This window comes from Centruroides vittatus, unplaced genomic scaffold (assembly GCF_030686945.1).
Source record: "Centruroides vittatus isolate TY-2023 unplaced genomic scaffold, ASM3068694v2 scaffold_386, whole genome shotgun sequence".
In the NCBI taxonomy this organism is placed as follows: domain Eukaryota; kingdom Metazoa; phylum Arthropoda; class Arachnida; order Scorpiones; family Buthidae; genus Centruroides; species Centruroides vittatus.
In genome coordinates, this window is record NW_027122706.1 from 3,229,626 (window position 1) to 3,246,370 (window position 16,745).

General features: G+C 34.4%; 1 protein-coding gene across 2 annotated transcripts in view; it reads left to right on the top strand.

The window, feature by feature from the left end:
* Window positions 1–16,138, top strand: part of LOC136988727 (zinc finger protein 391-like) — a 45,996-nt gene extending 29,858 nt beyond the window's left edge. For both annotated transcript variants that reach the window (XM_067286684.1, XM_067286685.1), the window contains 2 exons: window positions 7,008–7,242; window positions 14,823–16,138. In XM_067286684.1, coding sequence (XP_067142785.1) covers window positions 7,008–7,242; window positions 14,823–15,766 — 1,179 coding nt within the window. In that variant the 3' untranslated portion in view covers window positions 15,767–16,138. The remainder of the gene's footprint in view (window positions 1–7,007; window positions 7,243–14,822) is intronic.
* The last annotated feature ends 607 nt before the right edge of the window (window positions 16,139–16,745 follow it).

Consider the following 16,745-nt stretch of genomic DNA (forward strand, 5'->3'; position numbering starts at 1 on the left):
GTACTAAACCCCGTCTTTTCTTTCGATTCGGGGCTCAAAGGCAACTGCCAAAATCCGCTTAAAGTATCCATGGAGGAAAAGTATCGCGATTTTCCCAGCAAACTCAATGACTCCTGGATATGGGGCAACGGGTATGGGTCTACCTTGGTAAGTTTATTTAATTGTCTATAATCCACCACTAATCTGTAACCTTGGGGCTTTTTAGCGACTAATAACGCAGGTGCCGACCAGGGGGAGCTGGACGGTTCAACTACGCCATTTTTGATCATATTTTCCACTATCTCATCCATTATTTCCCGTTGCGCGTATGGAATTCGGTATGGGGCACGACAAATAGGGGGGCTGTTTCCAGTGTCTATTTTGTGCTCTACTAAATCACAATAGCCTAGATCGTAATCGTCTTTCGCGAATACTTGTCTGTATCTGTATAATAAATCTAACAAAGGGGTCAGCTTATCCTCTCCTACTTCGCTAAAATCGAATAAATTCGCAAATTGAGCTCTTGTTAACTCTGTTTCATTTAATCGCGTTGTTTTATTCTGCTTTGCATCTTCCTTTGTTTCTTCTTCTGCTAAAAGAAATGTTCCTATTTTACTCCCCTTTTTAATTTTAACGGGTTGTGTTTTTACGTTCATTATCCTAACGGGTACTTTTCCATGCTTCTGTATTTTGACTAACGTACAAGCAATAAACACTCCCTCACTGTCGGGGATTGTTGGTTCAACCACTCCCACTTGATGAGTCACCGAAGAGTGGACCTTCCCCTCCACAATGACCTCAGACCGCGGGGAATGACGTAGTCGTCCGCTATCGTCACCTCCTTAGGAGAGTTGTCTTCTCCCTGCTCTAAGCTATTAACGATTGTTTGTTTTGGCTTCTTCCCTATTTTTCGCTTATTTTTTTGTGCGCGTTTGATCTTTTTCTTTTCTGCGTTTTTTCTAGTTTTATTCTCGTTTTCACTAATTAAAGTTAAATCTAAATCGTTTCCTGCCGATGCACGTGTATTTGCGTCAATCTGCTTCTGACAATTTCCGATAGATCTCTTTAAACTAGGATGGTCGGCTGTTTCCTTTAACTCAGCTAAACCCCAAAAGGACACGATATCGCCTGAGGGAAAGCTAAGTGTCGCGTTCCTAACCGAAATTGTGACGTCATATAATTCGATAATGTCTCTACCAAAAATTCCGTCGTTCGGCTCGGTGATTTCGGGTCTTACCAAATAACAATCATGATAAAAGACTAATCGTCCGATTCTGAATTTTAATCTAAACTTCCCGATCGTCTCTATGACGTGGCCGGTAACGCTAACTAATTCTACCGTTCTCGTTTCGGCTCGCGGTAATAGTTCTATGTTGGGGAAAAGGGTTCGAGATATTAGGGTAACGGCTGCGCCGGTGTCTATTGTCAACCGTACTTCCCTATCCTCGATCTCGCAAATCATCGTACAGGGAGGCAAGTCTCTACCTTTCGATTCGTTTATTCCCGCGAATGGAGTTGGAACAGGGCCTTCTCGTATTCGTTCTACATTATGATTTCTTTCTCGAAATTGTACCGAAGTGACTCTATCTAATTCTCGTGGCTGCTTATTTTCTGATGAGCCACGTTCTGGTGCAGGTAATGCTAAAAATCTAGAGGGGGTCGCGTTGGTTGGCGTTCGTTCGGTATCGAAGCCACCTCCTGTACCACCATGACCATAACGCGGTGGGTAAAAGGGAAAGGGTGCAAAATGCCCGCTACTTCCGGGTTCAAATTGCCCGAATCGCGCCTGATAAAAGGGTATCTGTCCTGACTGACTAATTTGAAAGGGGCCCGACACATTTCGTGTGGGGACTACCCAATCGGGAGCGTCACTCTTCGCTCCCCACCTGCCCTGATACCGCGGAGGGACATTTCCTCCGTACCATTCGTACTCCCCCGGATTCCAATTCGGCGAAGGGTTTTGTACGTATCGTTCTCCGTTCCCTCCCCACGGCGACACAGGGCCTTGTTCCGGATACTGATTATAAAAAGGGTATCGCGCGCGGAATTGTCTTTGCGGGAAGGCGGGTGGGGATCGCGGGGAATATTGTTGCGGTGGGCGACGCTGCAGGCTTGGGGGATAACGCGGATTTCGCATCCCATTGTTTGCCCTTTCAGCTTCTTGGATTCGATTTGTTCGCGACGGTTCATCTCGTCGGAAGGCGTTTGTTTGCCTTGACGCTGGCTGTTGATCTATCTTTTTCCCTAATGTCGCTAATTGCTTCGAAAGGTGCGCGATTTTTGTGTCGAGAGCCGATTCTCTCCGCGGATTGGTCTCCTCTGACTGAGCGTCGCAATTATCTACGATATCGCCTATACTGGCAACTAAACTCCGCGTTTTTCCTGTCAGTTGATCTATTGTCTCCTCGCGGATCGCTATTTTTAACGCTTCCGCGAAGGTCGCTGGATCTTTGCTCATTACCTGTCTTTTTAATCTATCTGTTAGACCGTGCAAGAATTGGACACGCAATTTTTCGTCAAGTTCTCGCTGTTGACAGCGTTTGATAATCGCGCTTTCCTGTTCGTTTACGCCCGTGTGATCTATAGCGGTTGCACTGGCGAGAGTCTGCAAGCGGACTGCGAACTCCTGCACCTTTTCATCTCTCTTCTGGGTACACGCGTGAAATTTTTGAACCTTAATAGAGTACGGCTCTTGATCAAATCTCTGGATCATTAGCCTTCGAAAGGTATCGAAGTCCGTCACGCATTTCATCTGCAGATCGCGCCATGCGAAGTCTCGGGCCACGCCCGTGAGCTTGCACTTGGCAATGCTCAGACACTGGCGAGGCGTCCATCCTGCCAAACTCGCGATTTCTCCCAATGTGTCGAAAAAGTCTGAGACACTCCCCGTTTCGCCCGAGAATGACGGGATCAAACTTTCGTTGACCCCTAAGAGGTCAATGGAAATTTGAAAAGAAGTTAATGAGAAAATTACGTTGATCAAGCATCAGAATTACTAACTTAAAAATAATATGTGCAAGAAAAAATGTTACTGTTTTATTTTATGTCTTTATTATAAAAAAAATAAATATTTTAGCATTTGTTAAAAGCTGTTATATTATGGTTTATCAAACACTGTCAGCTCTGTCGTTTTGTGGCGCATTTTGGCATAAATTTAAATGACACATCTTTTCAGTTATACATCATTTTAACATGATCTCTTGAGATGTACAGTAGAGCACTGTTTTGCTTTCTCTGTTTTGATATTGTGAAACATTGATAGTTTTGGGTATAATGCTGTTCAAATCAGCAATTGCTAATGTTTTAGATAAAAGATGATGTCATTTCATTTGAAGAGAAGGAACTGTAGTATTTCCAAGAATAATAATAGAGCTATACACCTTCAAGATCCAGCACATCTGCTGGATCTTGAATGTGTACAATGGCAGCATTGTAGCTAAGCAACGAAACTTCTTCAAAATATGATGTCATGTAATGCTTTTTGTTTTTTATAATCTCAAATTTCTTGCAAAAATGTAGAAAATTTTAAATATATTACAACAGTTTACACATATTTTATAATTTTCTAATACATATAAATTTTTTTTTAAAAACATTATATTTATGTTTTTCTTTATAATGAACAAGGAACTATTTTCTTTTGTATGTATAGACTAATGAATATCAGTTCCATTGTTATTCTGGGAAAGATTATAGCTAATGCTTTTTGAGGTATTGAGACTGAAATTCCAAACATGATAGTAAACATCTAGTTTCTACTTTGTGAGGATGATGGTTACTTTAATATTATGTTTCATGAACTGAGCAAGCCCAAAGATACCTAGTGAAAAATGTTTCAAAATCATGCACTTTGTCTGAAGCAGAATTCTTGGCTGGCTTGGAAAGTGCTATAGGAATATTTATAAATACAACAACAATCTACAGAAAATTAATTCTGCAGATTTCCATGGTAGGACATCTGAACCAAACATCACTTTATCTAATGCTCAAAAACACATACAGGATATTATGATTATCATTCTTGAACTTTAAAGGACTGAAAGGAAGTCTTATAGAATGATTAATCATGCTGTACCATGTTTCAGTCTGACAAATGTGTCTGGGTGGTTGCAATTACTAAGAGAACAGTTCCTACAAGACTGCATTGTTTCCACTGTTAAGTTTGGTGGCATTTCTATAATGTTTGGAGTTGTTTCAGTTGAATGAGACTTGGATCACTAGTGATTGCTCCTAGATCTGATGTCCGGTCCCTTGAACATTTTGGATAATTATATGGTCTCTATAGTATGACAGTACTTTGGTATGAACCCATGTATATTTAGCACAACAGTGGCTCATTCCACAGTGTAAGCTGTGTGGAGGCCTGGCTTGATGAGAAGAGAGTTGCAAAGTTAAACTGGCCAGTTTAAATTATCAATTTCAACCTCATAGAATACTTTTGGATGAAACAAATAAATGCAAATAGAAATGAAAAACAAATATTTTTTGAATTTTTTGTTGAAATTGAACACAAAATCATATAGAGCAAGTTTCTTCTTTTTATGTGCTGAAAAATTTTCTACTGAAATGTAACCAATAGGAGAAGCCTCTCACGATGACTTCAGTCTAGTCACAAGATCCTCTCTTAATTAGAAAAATATTAAGTTAAAAAGATTACTAGATTTTAACATATTGTTTGATAAAAAGCCCACGTTGTTCATATTAACTGTAGTTTCTGTGTTTGTATGTCTTTTGGCCCAAATCATATATATTGTGTCTGAAACAATTTATAGACTTGTTAATGCCAATTATGCTATTATTTATGTTAACTTGCTTAAAATTAAAATTTAAAAAAATTTTTAAAAAGCTGGCAAATTTATAAAATAAAAATTAATGAAATTACTAAATTAAATTTAAATTTATTTTAATTTTTATCTTTTGTGTGAAACAACACTAAAACAATTTCTATAGTTTTGTTGCAAAAGAAATAAAAGTTGAAATTAATTTAAAAAAATTGTAATTAAGGCAAAATTAAATAAATAATAATTAAAACTGTCCTTTATGCCAAAATTAAAAATAAAATAAAATCAATTAAAATTAAAATGTTTTAAAAACCATTTACAATTTGTTTTGAAATTTTCAAATTGTAAATCAAATTAGTTTTTAAATTTACGTTATTTGTGTGTGACGGTGACGGAATATTTTGCTTTTAATATACATATACAGATTTTATTTTAGTTTTTATATCTGTATATAACCAAAGGCTATTATTCAAAAATCAAACTTAAAAAGTAGTTGCTACAGGAGCAAATGAATAGCTGTCTCTTGAACTCGAAAGTCTGATCAAAAGTGAAGTCTTTTTGTGCAAAGATCTCTGCAAAGATTTTTCTCCCCTTTGTTAATTAACCTTTTCCATGAATTCATCCCAAGTCTAAAGAGGAAGTTAATGGGTGATCCTTTTGAGGAACAAATTATAGACCTCACATGCAACCTGGTGTGACCTACTTACACACCACTTCTTTGTAAAGTGTTAGTTTCAGTTTTGGTGGGGACAGAACATTTTGCTTTTAATATATATACAAATAAACTAAATATATATAAAAAATTTTTCTGTAAGTAAAAATAAATATCAATAGATATGATTTCATTCCTAATGTTTTTGTGTCAAGCTTTGATTCAAAACTTTTAAAGTTTCTATTTTTAACAGGGTCTAATCCAATATAGATAAATAACCAAAGTTATAACACAGCTTTCCATCACATCTCATGTTCTGTCTTAGACAAGATATTTTTGGAAAAAATAATGCAAAATAATTTCAATTTTCTGGTTTTCCCATTTCTTAGAGAGTTTTGCCTCTTGTAGATTTTATTGTATATAAATTTTTTTTAACTAATATAATTTATTGTAAAAAATTTAAGATTTACCAAAATATAAAATATTAAATATCTGACAAGTTTAAATAACACAGTTTTATTCTTTATACTTAGCATAATTAGAAAAAAATTTTTAAACGAGTCTTTGTCTAATATAATTAAAAATGATGTGCACAAGACTTTAAATCCTAGAAGTCTTCCAGAAATCTTAAATTTTATCTCTGGTAAATTCAAGAGTTGTTGTACTTTCTCCTTATCAGTTGTTTTTAGGTCCACTTTAAATAACATTTCCTATCTGTTGATGATACTACTGTCTTTTCAAAGTCTGAATGCACCCACATTTGGAAAACAAGCTGCATTTATTATCTCATTTGTTAGATGACATAAACACTAGTGTGATTCTAGAAGCTATGCACTCTCTCTAATTTTAATTTAAAGGAATTAAAATTACAGTGGGTATTTAGCTTCTTGTTATCTATTTTATGTTATAATACTGTATTTTGAAAAAACTGTATCATGTTTTATTTTAATTCCTTCATTCAAACATATTACATAGATTCATTATGGCACATTATGTAGATTATATTATTAATGTTTATGATAGAAATATACAAACCTAAATGAGGATGTTTCAAATTAATGGTTATAATATATTTATAAAATTTGAATACAAATTAAACATGCATAATAATTACATTAAAAAAAAACATTAAAAAACTTTCATAAGAGAAATAATATTAATAATTACCAATCAATCATATAGAAGTTAGATGTCAAGACACTTTTTTCAATATATTTTCTGTGGAATCAATATGAATTTGTGTATGGAAACAGTAATCAATATAAAATATTATATGCTGCATTAAAGATAAAAATGTATAATAAGAATTGTAATTTCAAATGTTGTTAGGTTATATTATCATTATATTTTAACTAAATTTATTATAAATGATACAAAGCTTTTCTGTATGAAAACATTATAGTTTTATAGAATATTTAAGAAAACTAGTCAAAATTACTGGCAACAGCAGTTTTAGTTAGCATGTAATAGTTAATGACATTAAATAATTATAAGCTATTTTTATGTGTGTGTTTATATACTTTATATACTGTTTTTACTTTACAAATGTTAAAGTAAAATTAATTTATTAATTACAAATTTTTAAACTCATTAAGGTTTCTAAGAATGGATTAATTGATCATTACTTGGTTAGTGAGGATGAAACTTCTGCATATTGGCTAAGATATATTAGTTACACTTATTGTGAGGAAGAACAAAATTTATTGATATTACAACAAAAGGAGAGTATTTATTATATAACTTGTAAAACAATTCCTCCTGAATCAAAACTTTTACTTTATCGTGTACATAAATACCCAAATCAGTTTGAAATTGAAGAAGGAAATGCAAGTAAGTTAAAAATTAATAACTTATATAAATATTTAATTATACTGTATATTTTTATGAGAATAAAAATTTTAGTCAGTGTTAAATAGATTTTTTAATGTGAAAAACTGCTTTAATAATTTCTAAATTCAATTCCCACAGTAATCCATAAATCCTTCAAAAACACAATCATAAGTTTAAATAAATTTAATATCATTTATTATCCAGATAAAGTACAAGGTCTAATCAAAAAGGTATCAACCTTATTTTTTTTCTTTGCAAGTATTTGAAAGCTGGGGAGGAGACTTATGTTGTCATGTGACCTTACTGGATGGATCCTACTGCATGTATGTGAATTTTGATGAACCGATCCTACCCTGTAGTCATTATCAAGCAGTGTGATAGTTCCATGTGTATGCTGTTATTGTCACATTAGTGATTTGGCGGAACATGATGGATCCTGATTCATGAAGATTATAACCAGAGATGAGACCTGGGATGATCCTGAGACAAAGGCACAATCATCCCAGTAGAAAATGCCATGGTCTCTATGACCAAAGACATGAAATCAATCATGCAACAATGTGAAGGTCATGTTGACCTTTTTTTTTTTTTTTTTTTATCACCAGGGCTTGGTTTATTGTAACTACACTCCTCATGGAAAAACTGTGACAAAAGAGTCCTACCTGATTGTTTTATAAGACTGCAGCTCTGGCAGTCAGGTGTCTGGCTTATTCATCATGATAATATTCCATCTCACAGATTGTGTCTCTTCTGGACATTTTTTGCAAAAAGGTATTGCACAGGTTCAGAAGCCTCCTTATTCCTTAGACGTGGCTCCAGCTGATTTTTGGTTCTTTCCCAAACTCAAGATTCCACTCAAAGGAAAGAGATTTTATGATGCAGAGGTGATCAAGACTAATGTGACAAAGTGCCTGATAGAGATTCTGATAATTGACTTTGAAAAATGCTTCCAACAGTGAAGCATTTCTGGGAGAAGTGTGTAAACTGAGAAAGGATTTAGTTGAAGGGGGAGGCTTTTTTTCTCTAATCTCAGGTCAGATACTTTTTGATCAGACATTGTATAATGTAATTTATTTGATCTATGGTAACCATAGCAATATTGTTGGAGTTCTACAGCAAATTAAATTATTATATTGAAGTAAAGGAAGTAAATGAAAAAGATACTTGTAGAATCTCATTGTTCCTAGGGCATTTTGTTCCTTTTACCCCCCTGTGTGCACAAAAAGCTGACAATATCTTAATAATTTTGACTTGAACAAGCTGTCTTCAGATGAACTTCAAGAAAATAAGTTTTTAGAATAGTACAAGTTTTACATTACATAAATTTCAAACTAAATAACATAAACATTGAATAAACATACTGTATAATGCTTCCCTACTACATCAATTGGGATTATATGTTTAATATTTTAAAAATAGTCACCAGATGCAATATTGACTTTCCAGTGTTATGTTGGTACAAATTTGCTATCTTTAATTAATTACAAATTAAATATAATAGTGCTTTTTGTAATTTATAAAATTTGGATGGTAAAATTTTATATTAATTAAAATCAAAGACAAATTTGAATTTTTTGTAATTATTTATATTTATTATTTCTGATTTCTATTTTTGATACATACAAGGCAGGTTCAATAGAAAACTGGTAAAGTGTTGGTAAAAGTCAGGATGGTGAGCAATAGCATTGTAATTTTTATACACAAAACATTCAAGGCAGATGCAACAGTAACTGCAATTGTAATTTTGTTGATGTGTGAGAACATAAGATCATGAACTGATAAAATGGTAGTGTTTCTCTAGTAGTACAGAGAGGAAGACCAGTGTAGTGTTTTCTGATTTTTGACAAAAACCTATCCATTGGCATGCTCAGGTACAGTAAAGAAATAACTGGACAACTGCTTGAGCTGCACTTAGATGTACAAATAGTATTTTAAAGTTCAAAAACAGCCACAGTTCTGTAGAAGATTCTCTGCAGCTAGAACTGCAGTGAATGGTGTAGAGAATCTTTCACAGAAGATTCTCTATACCATTCAGATTTTGTGGTGGAATTCATACAGGGAATACCTGGGTGTAACTCATACAGTTGTTTCCTTACTGTACCAACATATGCCAACAAATATTGATCAATTTTTGTCAAAATCAGCCAATTACACTGCTCTTCCTTTGTGCACTTCTAGAGAGGTGATGCCATTTTATCAGCCTGTTGTCTTATGTTCTCGTGCATCAACAATATTACCAGTGCTGTACTGCGATAGGAAATAGTTAGATCACCCCTAGAGTTGACCACTGTTACACCACCGACATAGATTCTGCCAGTGACCATAGGTATATCTTCACCCAACTGAACACTACTAGTAATACTAATAATCATAGTTTTCACTTTATTTGCATTAACTGGCAATTATTCTGCAACACTTTCAATAACATTTGGGCTTGTACCCCTCACCACAATCACTATACTCAGGACACATTAGACAATCTTGTCACCAGGCTTACAAATACAATCACTAACTCTTACGTTATTGCCTCTGAGATCAAACATTGTAAACACAAAAAGGTTCCTTGGTGGACCACTGAGCTAGAAAACAAGAAAAAGTAGTTAGGAGATTAAGGAGGCAATTTAGGAATGAACAGGACTCGAACATTAAAGTCACACTTAGAGACCAGTACAGGCACGACACACAATGCTTACAAAACCCTTATAAATAAAACAAGGACTAACAGTTGGAAGGATTTCTGTACCAACACTTGCAGTTGCAACCCCTGGTCTGAACAGTACTACTTAGCTTGTAAGGAAAAATACCAGCTTCAAACCCCCTCCACTGTTCAGCTCCCGATGGTCACTACATCAACAACACGGAAGAAACTATCATGCACATCCTCGCCAGCCTTTACCCTTCGGATGACCCCACAACAGGATGACAATACACAAGTGGTCATCCAGAGTTCCTAACTCATTCCACCTAATACAGACAATGACCACAACTTTACCTACATCGAGGTTTCAAATGCCATATGTTCGCTCACAGATAACAAACCCCAGGTCTTGACAGCATAACCACTTGGATGATAAAATACATGTTTGAGGCCTATCCTACAGCATTTGTTATTCTCTTCAATATCTGCTTGAATACTGGCCTTTTCCTACTCAGTGGAAAAAGGCTAGTGTCAAATTGATTCCCAAACCCACCCAATGTTTTTGATGGGTTTTGGTCAGTCTGCCTTCTCCCAACTCTGGGAAAAGTGTTAGACAGTCTAATGATTAATAGGATCAGATGGCATCTACGCAAGCATAGAGATCTGCATTAGAATCAGTTCACCTTCTCTAAAAACAAAGATACTGTACAGTAAATGCCATCCATCAGGTCATTAACTACATCCACCAGGCTAAACAAAACAATCAGCATGCTGCAATTATCACTACTGACTTTAGAGGTGCCTTCAATCACGCCTGGTGGCCTTCTATTCTGCACACATTACATGCTCATCACTGCCCTCAAAATCTTTACAAACTCCTTCAATCCTATCTAAGCAACAGGAGTGCAGGTGTTTATACAACACAAAATAACATAGTCAGACCCATAACTCGAGGCTGTCCTCAGGGATATAGATCTCGTCCTGGTCTCTGGAACATAGCCTATAACTCTATTCTGCACTTAAACAACGCCTGCCTCCTGGCTGCTGCATACAGGGCTATGCAGACACACAATTATCCTAGCTTCACACAGGAACAGTGAATGCTTACAGGACATATGCAACGAGATTCTCAATAACATTCACCAGTGGAGTATTAAGCATAGGCAACTCATTAACACAGACAAATGAGAAAGCATGATAGTTGGTAGGAACGTGCCACTCATCAGGAATCTTATCCTTCAAATAGCAAACAACTCACAGACTAAAGCAAACAATGGAAATTAAATATTTAGGCATTATTCTTGACGAGTGACTTGACTTCACACCCCACGTCAAATACATCATGGACAGTGCTAAAAAGTCTGCCCTGCAACCCCTGGTCTGAACAGTACTACTTAGCTTGTAAGGCCAATGCCCTCATTAGTATTGCTAGGAACACATAGGACCTTGTCCCTAATGCTACTAAGCTTATTTACAGGGGTGCAATTCAGCCAGCGTTTCTCAAAGTGGGTGATAACGCCCCCTTGTGGGCGGTGAGTAAATCTAGGGGGGGCACTGGAGGCAGGGTACTGAACGGTGACAAAAGGCAAAAGTTGGGGTCACTGACAGCCGTTCCCTTTCCTCTGTTAAACGGATAAGAGGAAACATTGCGTTTAATCGTTTCCAGATGTTGAGAACAATGTACAGTAAGGACACAAAGTGTGAGATTCATAGAAAAGTTTTCCTAAGAATATTTCCAATCATTTCTCACACAAGAGAAAATGAGTTAGGGAGCGTTGGGCATAACTTTACGGACAAAGGGGGCGGTGGATCGAAAAAGTTTGAGAATCACTGCTCTATGCCATATAGATCTGGGGCCATGTAGCCACCAGTCCATAACTGCAAAAAACTGTTATCTGTTCAAAGGATTGCAGCTCTCCGCGTTTGTAAGGCTTATAAGACCGCACCCACTAGTGCCCTTTTGGTAATGCCAGGATTGATCCCTATCGACTTAGAAATTAAACGTATTATTTGGCAGGAAACTTTTGTCACCTTACCCTGGCGAGATTATAGCGACTTGGATGTTGACAATATGATTAGAGTAGGTAAGATTCTCCCCAGTTTGACCTTGATTGATGATATCAAAAAATTCAGCATCAACGAAAATACCCTCCCGACTTACAATTATGACGCCTCCCATCAGCTTGCCCCTGACATTTACTTTGAAGATCCAGGTGATTATCCCATGTTTAGGATTTACACTGACGGTTCCAATATGGTGATGATGTGGTGCCGCTTTTGTAGTTTACTCCAACATAGGCTGCGAGCTTTACAATGCATGCTTCCGTCTAGATTCACACTTCTCAATAGCACAGGTGGAGACTAGCTCAGCTACTCAGCTACTTACAGGACATGGCAACTTCAAGCAATACTTGCATAGATTTAACCTTGGGGACAATCCACAATGTGAGTGTGGTATTCAGGAGGACCAAACACCACTTCACTTAGTTTTTCACTGCAATAGGTACAATCACATTAGGCAGGGATGCACAATCTTTTCTGAAGAAAGGCCAGGTTAGGATTAAGTTTACTGATCAGGGGGGCAGACCATTTTACAACCCTCTTTGTTGACACAAGAACTCTAATTACTATAGCCGTTGACAGTATTGATAATCACGGGAAGTTTATGACTTGACGTGGTTTGAAATAATTATTAAATCCAAAACTTTTTAGTGCAGTCAGCTTCCTTTTAGTTGTATGACTCTATTCCAGCTATTAATTTTATTGGGCAAATGTAATAATTAAAAATTTTTTTCTATTGTTAGTCTATGGAGAGACTTTGTTGTAAATAATTGGTTGTTATAGCTTTTGTACTCTGATTGGTATTTTCTAGTTTGAGTGACATTAGGTTGACAAATAAGTGTCTTTTCAGAAAAGATTGATTCAAATTTGACTATACCAATCAGAATCTAGAATGTAAACAAATGCTTAAAAATCGTTATTTTCATGGTTTTTCAGTGTTATTTTCACTTATTTTTGTGTTGTTTGACGCTATTTAGACCAATAAGCAAGTTTTCCAAAGCATAAAATTGAAAATTTCCCGCCAAAATAGAAACTTCCTGATAACATCCAAAATGATGTTCTGACATCATTTTATTCTATTTGATTCTTCTAAAAATCATTATAATACTATGTATTAGACTTAAAATATTTGATATCTAAATCAGAAAGTGTGTTAGCTACAAATAGAAGAACTTCAACCCCTCATTTCTCATCTCGGAAAATCATAAAACAGTTGGGTGCTAATGACTTTGTGAAAGGGAAAAAGTTCTATACTTAGAAACTTCGAAAGAAGGGATTTGGCCTGTACTGTCCGCGGGCCACATAAACATTGAAAGGGGGCCATATGTGGCCCCTGGGTCACAGGTTGTGCATCCCTGCATTAGGAATAGTTTAATGAGAGCTGCTGTTATTGAAGGTACAACTGGACTTCAATCTGCACCAACTCATTCACAGATGTACAATGTTCTATCATCTACTCACATTTATATCCCTTAGTGGAGCCTTGAGAGCACTCACTCCATGGGCACAGATGGCAATTAGCTTTTCCTTGCTTTGTTTCAACTGTCAGCATTTAGCTGCCTTTTAACTTTGTATTTTAATTCTCTTCTATCTTCTTTTTCAGTCTAAAATCAGTTAGTCCTAATTGTAGATTAGGTTAGGGACTCTTAGTTTGGTTTTCAATTAGGATATGATAGGTTAGGTTAGGTTAGATTAGGGTTTGTTAACTTTTGTCCTCTGGTTAGGTTCGTCCTAGGTTATGGTAGGTTAGTTTAGTTAGTGAGTAAGTTAATGTTTAAAAATAAAATAAAAAATAAATGAAAAAATTAGGGTCTTGCCTGTTTATCTCTGTCAGTCTGTTCGTCTTGTCTAGTTTGTCATTGTGTTTGTTTCCTTTTCTCGCTGTCTGTCTAGCTGTTAAGTAGTATTAAGATTTGCAATCTTGTTCAGTTTCATTAGTATTAAGTATATACAAGTCTTCCTACTAACAGCCACTTGGCACTAACTTCCACACTTAGCTATTCGTGGCAGCACTCAATTATTGGTGTTTGCTACACTCAGGTTTTCTTTTAGACCTTTCGGAGGACTACGGCCTTGCAGCATAAAAACTGCATGCCAACCTTAACATAGAGGATACTGTAGCCATATGTACACCATTCAGAGGGATCCTACCTTTCTCTTCCCTGTATCTCCTCTCTCTCCTCCTTCCCCTCCCCTGTCCCTTACTCTCTTTTCTGCTGGCTAAACACTTAGTGTATGGCCAATGTCTTTCTTGTATGTATGTATGTTGAATGTGCCTTGTATTATACATTTCAATAGTATTGTTTATTCAAATACTTATAGTATTACAGTCCAGCAGACATTACAAAGGCTTATAAATTGAGTCTTGTTGATAGATGTTCATAAACCAATGTGTAATTTTTTTCATAATTTTGCTGTGTAAATTTCAAAAAATGCTATTTATATTTTCCCATGACATCAAATTTTTTTTCACAATCGATAAAAAATAAAAATGTCATGTAACACATAATACTAGTGTTTTTGTGTTTATTTTGTATATAAAGTAGTCCCTTGTTATATTGTGTCCATCCAGAGACAAATGAAATGAACAATATATTAGATGATACAATATAACTGATGTATCTCTGTGCTGTTTTGCTTTTTTGTGGGTTGTATTTTGTACAGTGGTAGTTTTAAGGTTAATGATTGGAATATAGTAAAATTTCATTTCCAGTATTTAATTGAAACTGATTTTTTTAAAACTTATTGACTAAAATGCTTTTGTATTTGGAAGACCAAAAAAAGCATAATGTAATCAGGGACTACTGTGTATATTTCTGTTTACAATTTTTATTATATATGAAATTGCAATTAGAAACTAACATTAAAGTTTTTTTTTTAGATTTAAATTCAGAAGATCAATTAATTCATTATTCAGATGAATTTAGCAAATTTAAAGCTATGAACAATTTCAAAAATCTAAATCAAATAAAAATAGAGAGAAATATATTTGTAAATAATAAAGAAATTCCGGAAACAATACAAGTTAAATCATATAAGGAAATACTATCAAAAGGCAAACCTTTTAATTGTAATAGTTGTGGTAAAACATTTACACGTCTAAGTGCATTTGAAATACATTATAGAATTCATACTGGTGAAAGACCATATCAATGTAGTATATGTGAAAGAAGATTTACACAGAAACATCATCTTAAAGGACATATGTTGATCCATACTGGTGAAGGACCACATGCATGTGATATTTGTGGAAGAAAATTTATGCAAAAAAGTCATGTGAAAGTACATATGTTAATTCATTCAGATGAAGCACCTTACATGTGTGATACTTGTGGGAAAAGGTTTACGCGTAGTAGTCACTTACAACGGCATCAACAAACACATATGAGTGAAAAGCCATTTGCTTGTAACTTTTGTGATAAAAAGTTTAGTGAAAAAAGAGCATTAATGGATCACACTCAAGTACATACTGGAGAAAGACCTTATAGATGTGATATATGTTTTAAAACATTTGTGTGGAGAACTAATTTAAGAAGACACAAACAAAGTCATAAAAAAGAAATGTTGTACAAATGCGAAATTTGTGATAAACAGTTTGCACAGAAACACAATCTTCATAAACATGCATTGATTCATACTGATAAAAAACCTCATGAATGTGAAATATGTAAAAAAAGATTCAGATGGACAAATGATCTTAAAAGACATAAAATAACCCATTCAGTAGAGAGATTCTTTTCATGTGGAAAATGCAGTAAAAAGTTTTCACAGAAACATAATCTTGAAAAGCATCTGGAAATGCATGTGAATGAAAAACCTGAGTAAATATGGAAATAATTCCATATAAGAAACTTTAATAAATAAATTCATAATATTCAATTTATATTTAATTGAACATAATTTATATAATAGCTTATTTTGCATTCAAGTAAAAGATATTGAAAAATGTTTATTTCATATCTTTGTGAAGTTATTGTAAAAGTATAGATTAATTCAATTGATGTAATTCTGTTTTACAATTAATATTATAAGAAAAATTTATATTTTTTATTACTATTTATATTAATAGTAACTGAATGTCATAAGACATGTTTCTGTCCTAAATTAATAAGGTTATTATCTTATGTAATAGTGGAAGTGATCTGTTTTCTGATGATAAATATTTATTTTATCTTATGTATTGCTTTTGCTCAATACAGAAACAAACTGCATTCCTTAAGTATTAATTAACATTATAAAAGATCTTGAATAAAAAATATAATGAAATGTAAACAACAAATAAATTATATTTATTTTGTAGAATTACATTTATTATATTTAAGCAATTACCACTATATTTTATTTTATTTTATGAATTATTATTTTTTTATTTATAAAAACCTTTGAGTTTTAAGAATGTTAATTTATAAATCATTAAAAAGATTCATTAAATAATTATAATATATGAACATGTTTTTGAAATAAAATTTCTTTTTTAGTTAAAGTCTATAAGATTAAAAATTAGACAATTTTATTTTACTAGCATTAACAGTTTTTGCTTTCCTGGCTGTTATACAGAGGAAAAGTATGGTGATCTGGCAAAAAATGACCCCATATTTTTACATTTTGGACTTAGGATACCTTGAAATGTCGAGAAATACAAAAACAATTTGGAGGTAATTTCTGTATGTATGTATGTTAGTGTGCATGTGAGATATGATTCTGTTCACCCTGTTTGAAGCTTAATAACTACTGTGCTTTTTGTCAAAAACTTCTGAAATATTGCTGGGAAGTTTGTTTATTAGGGGATCGAGCTTATTAAATT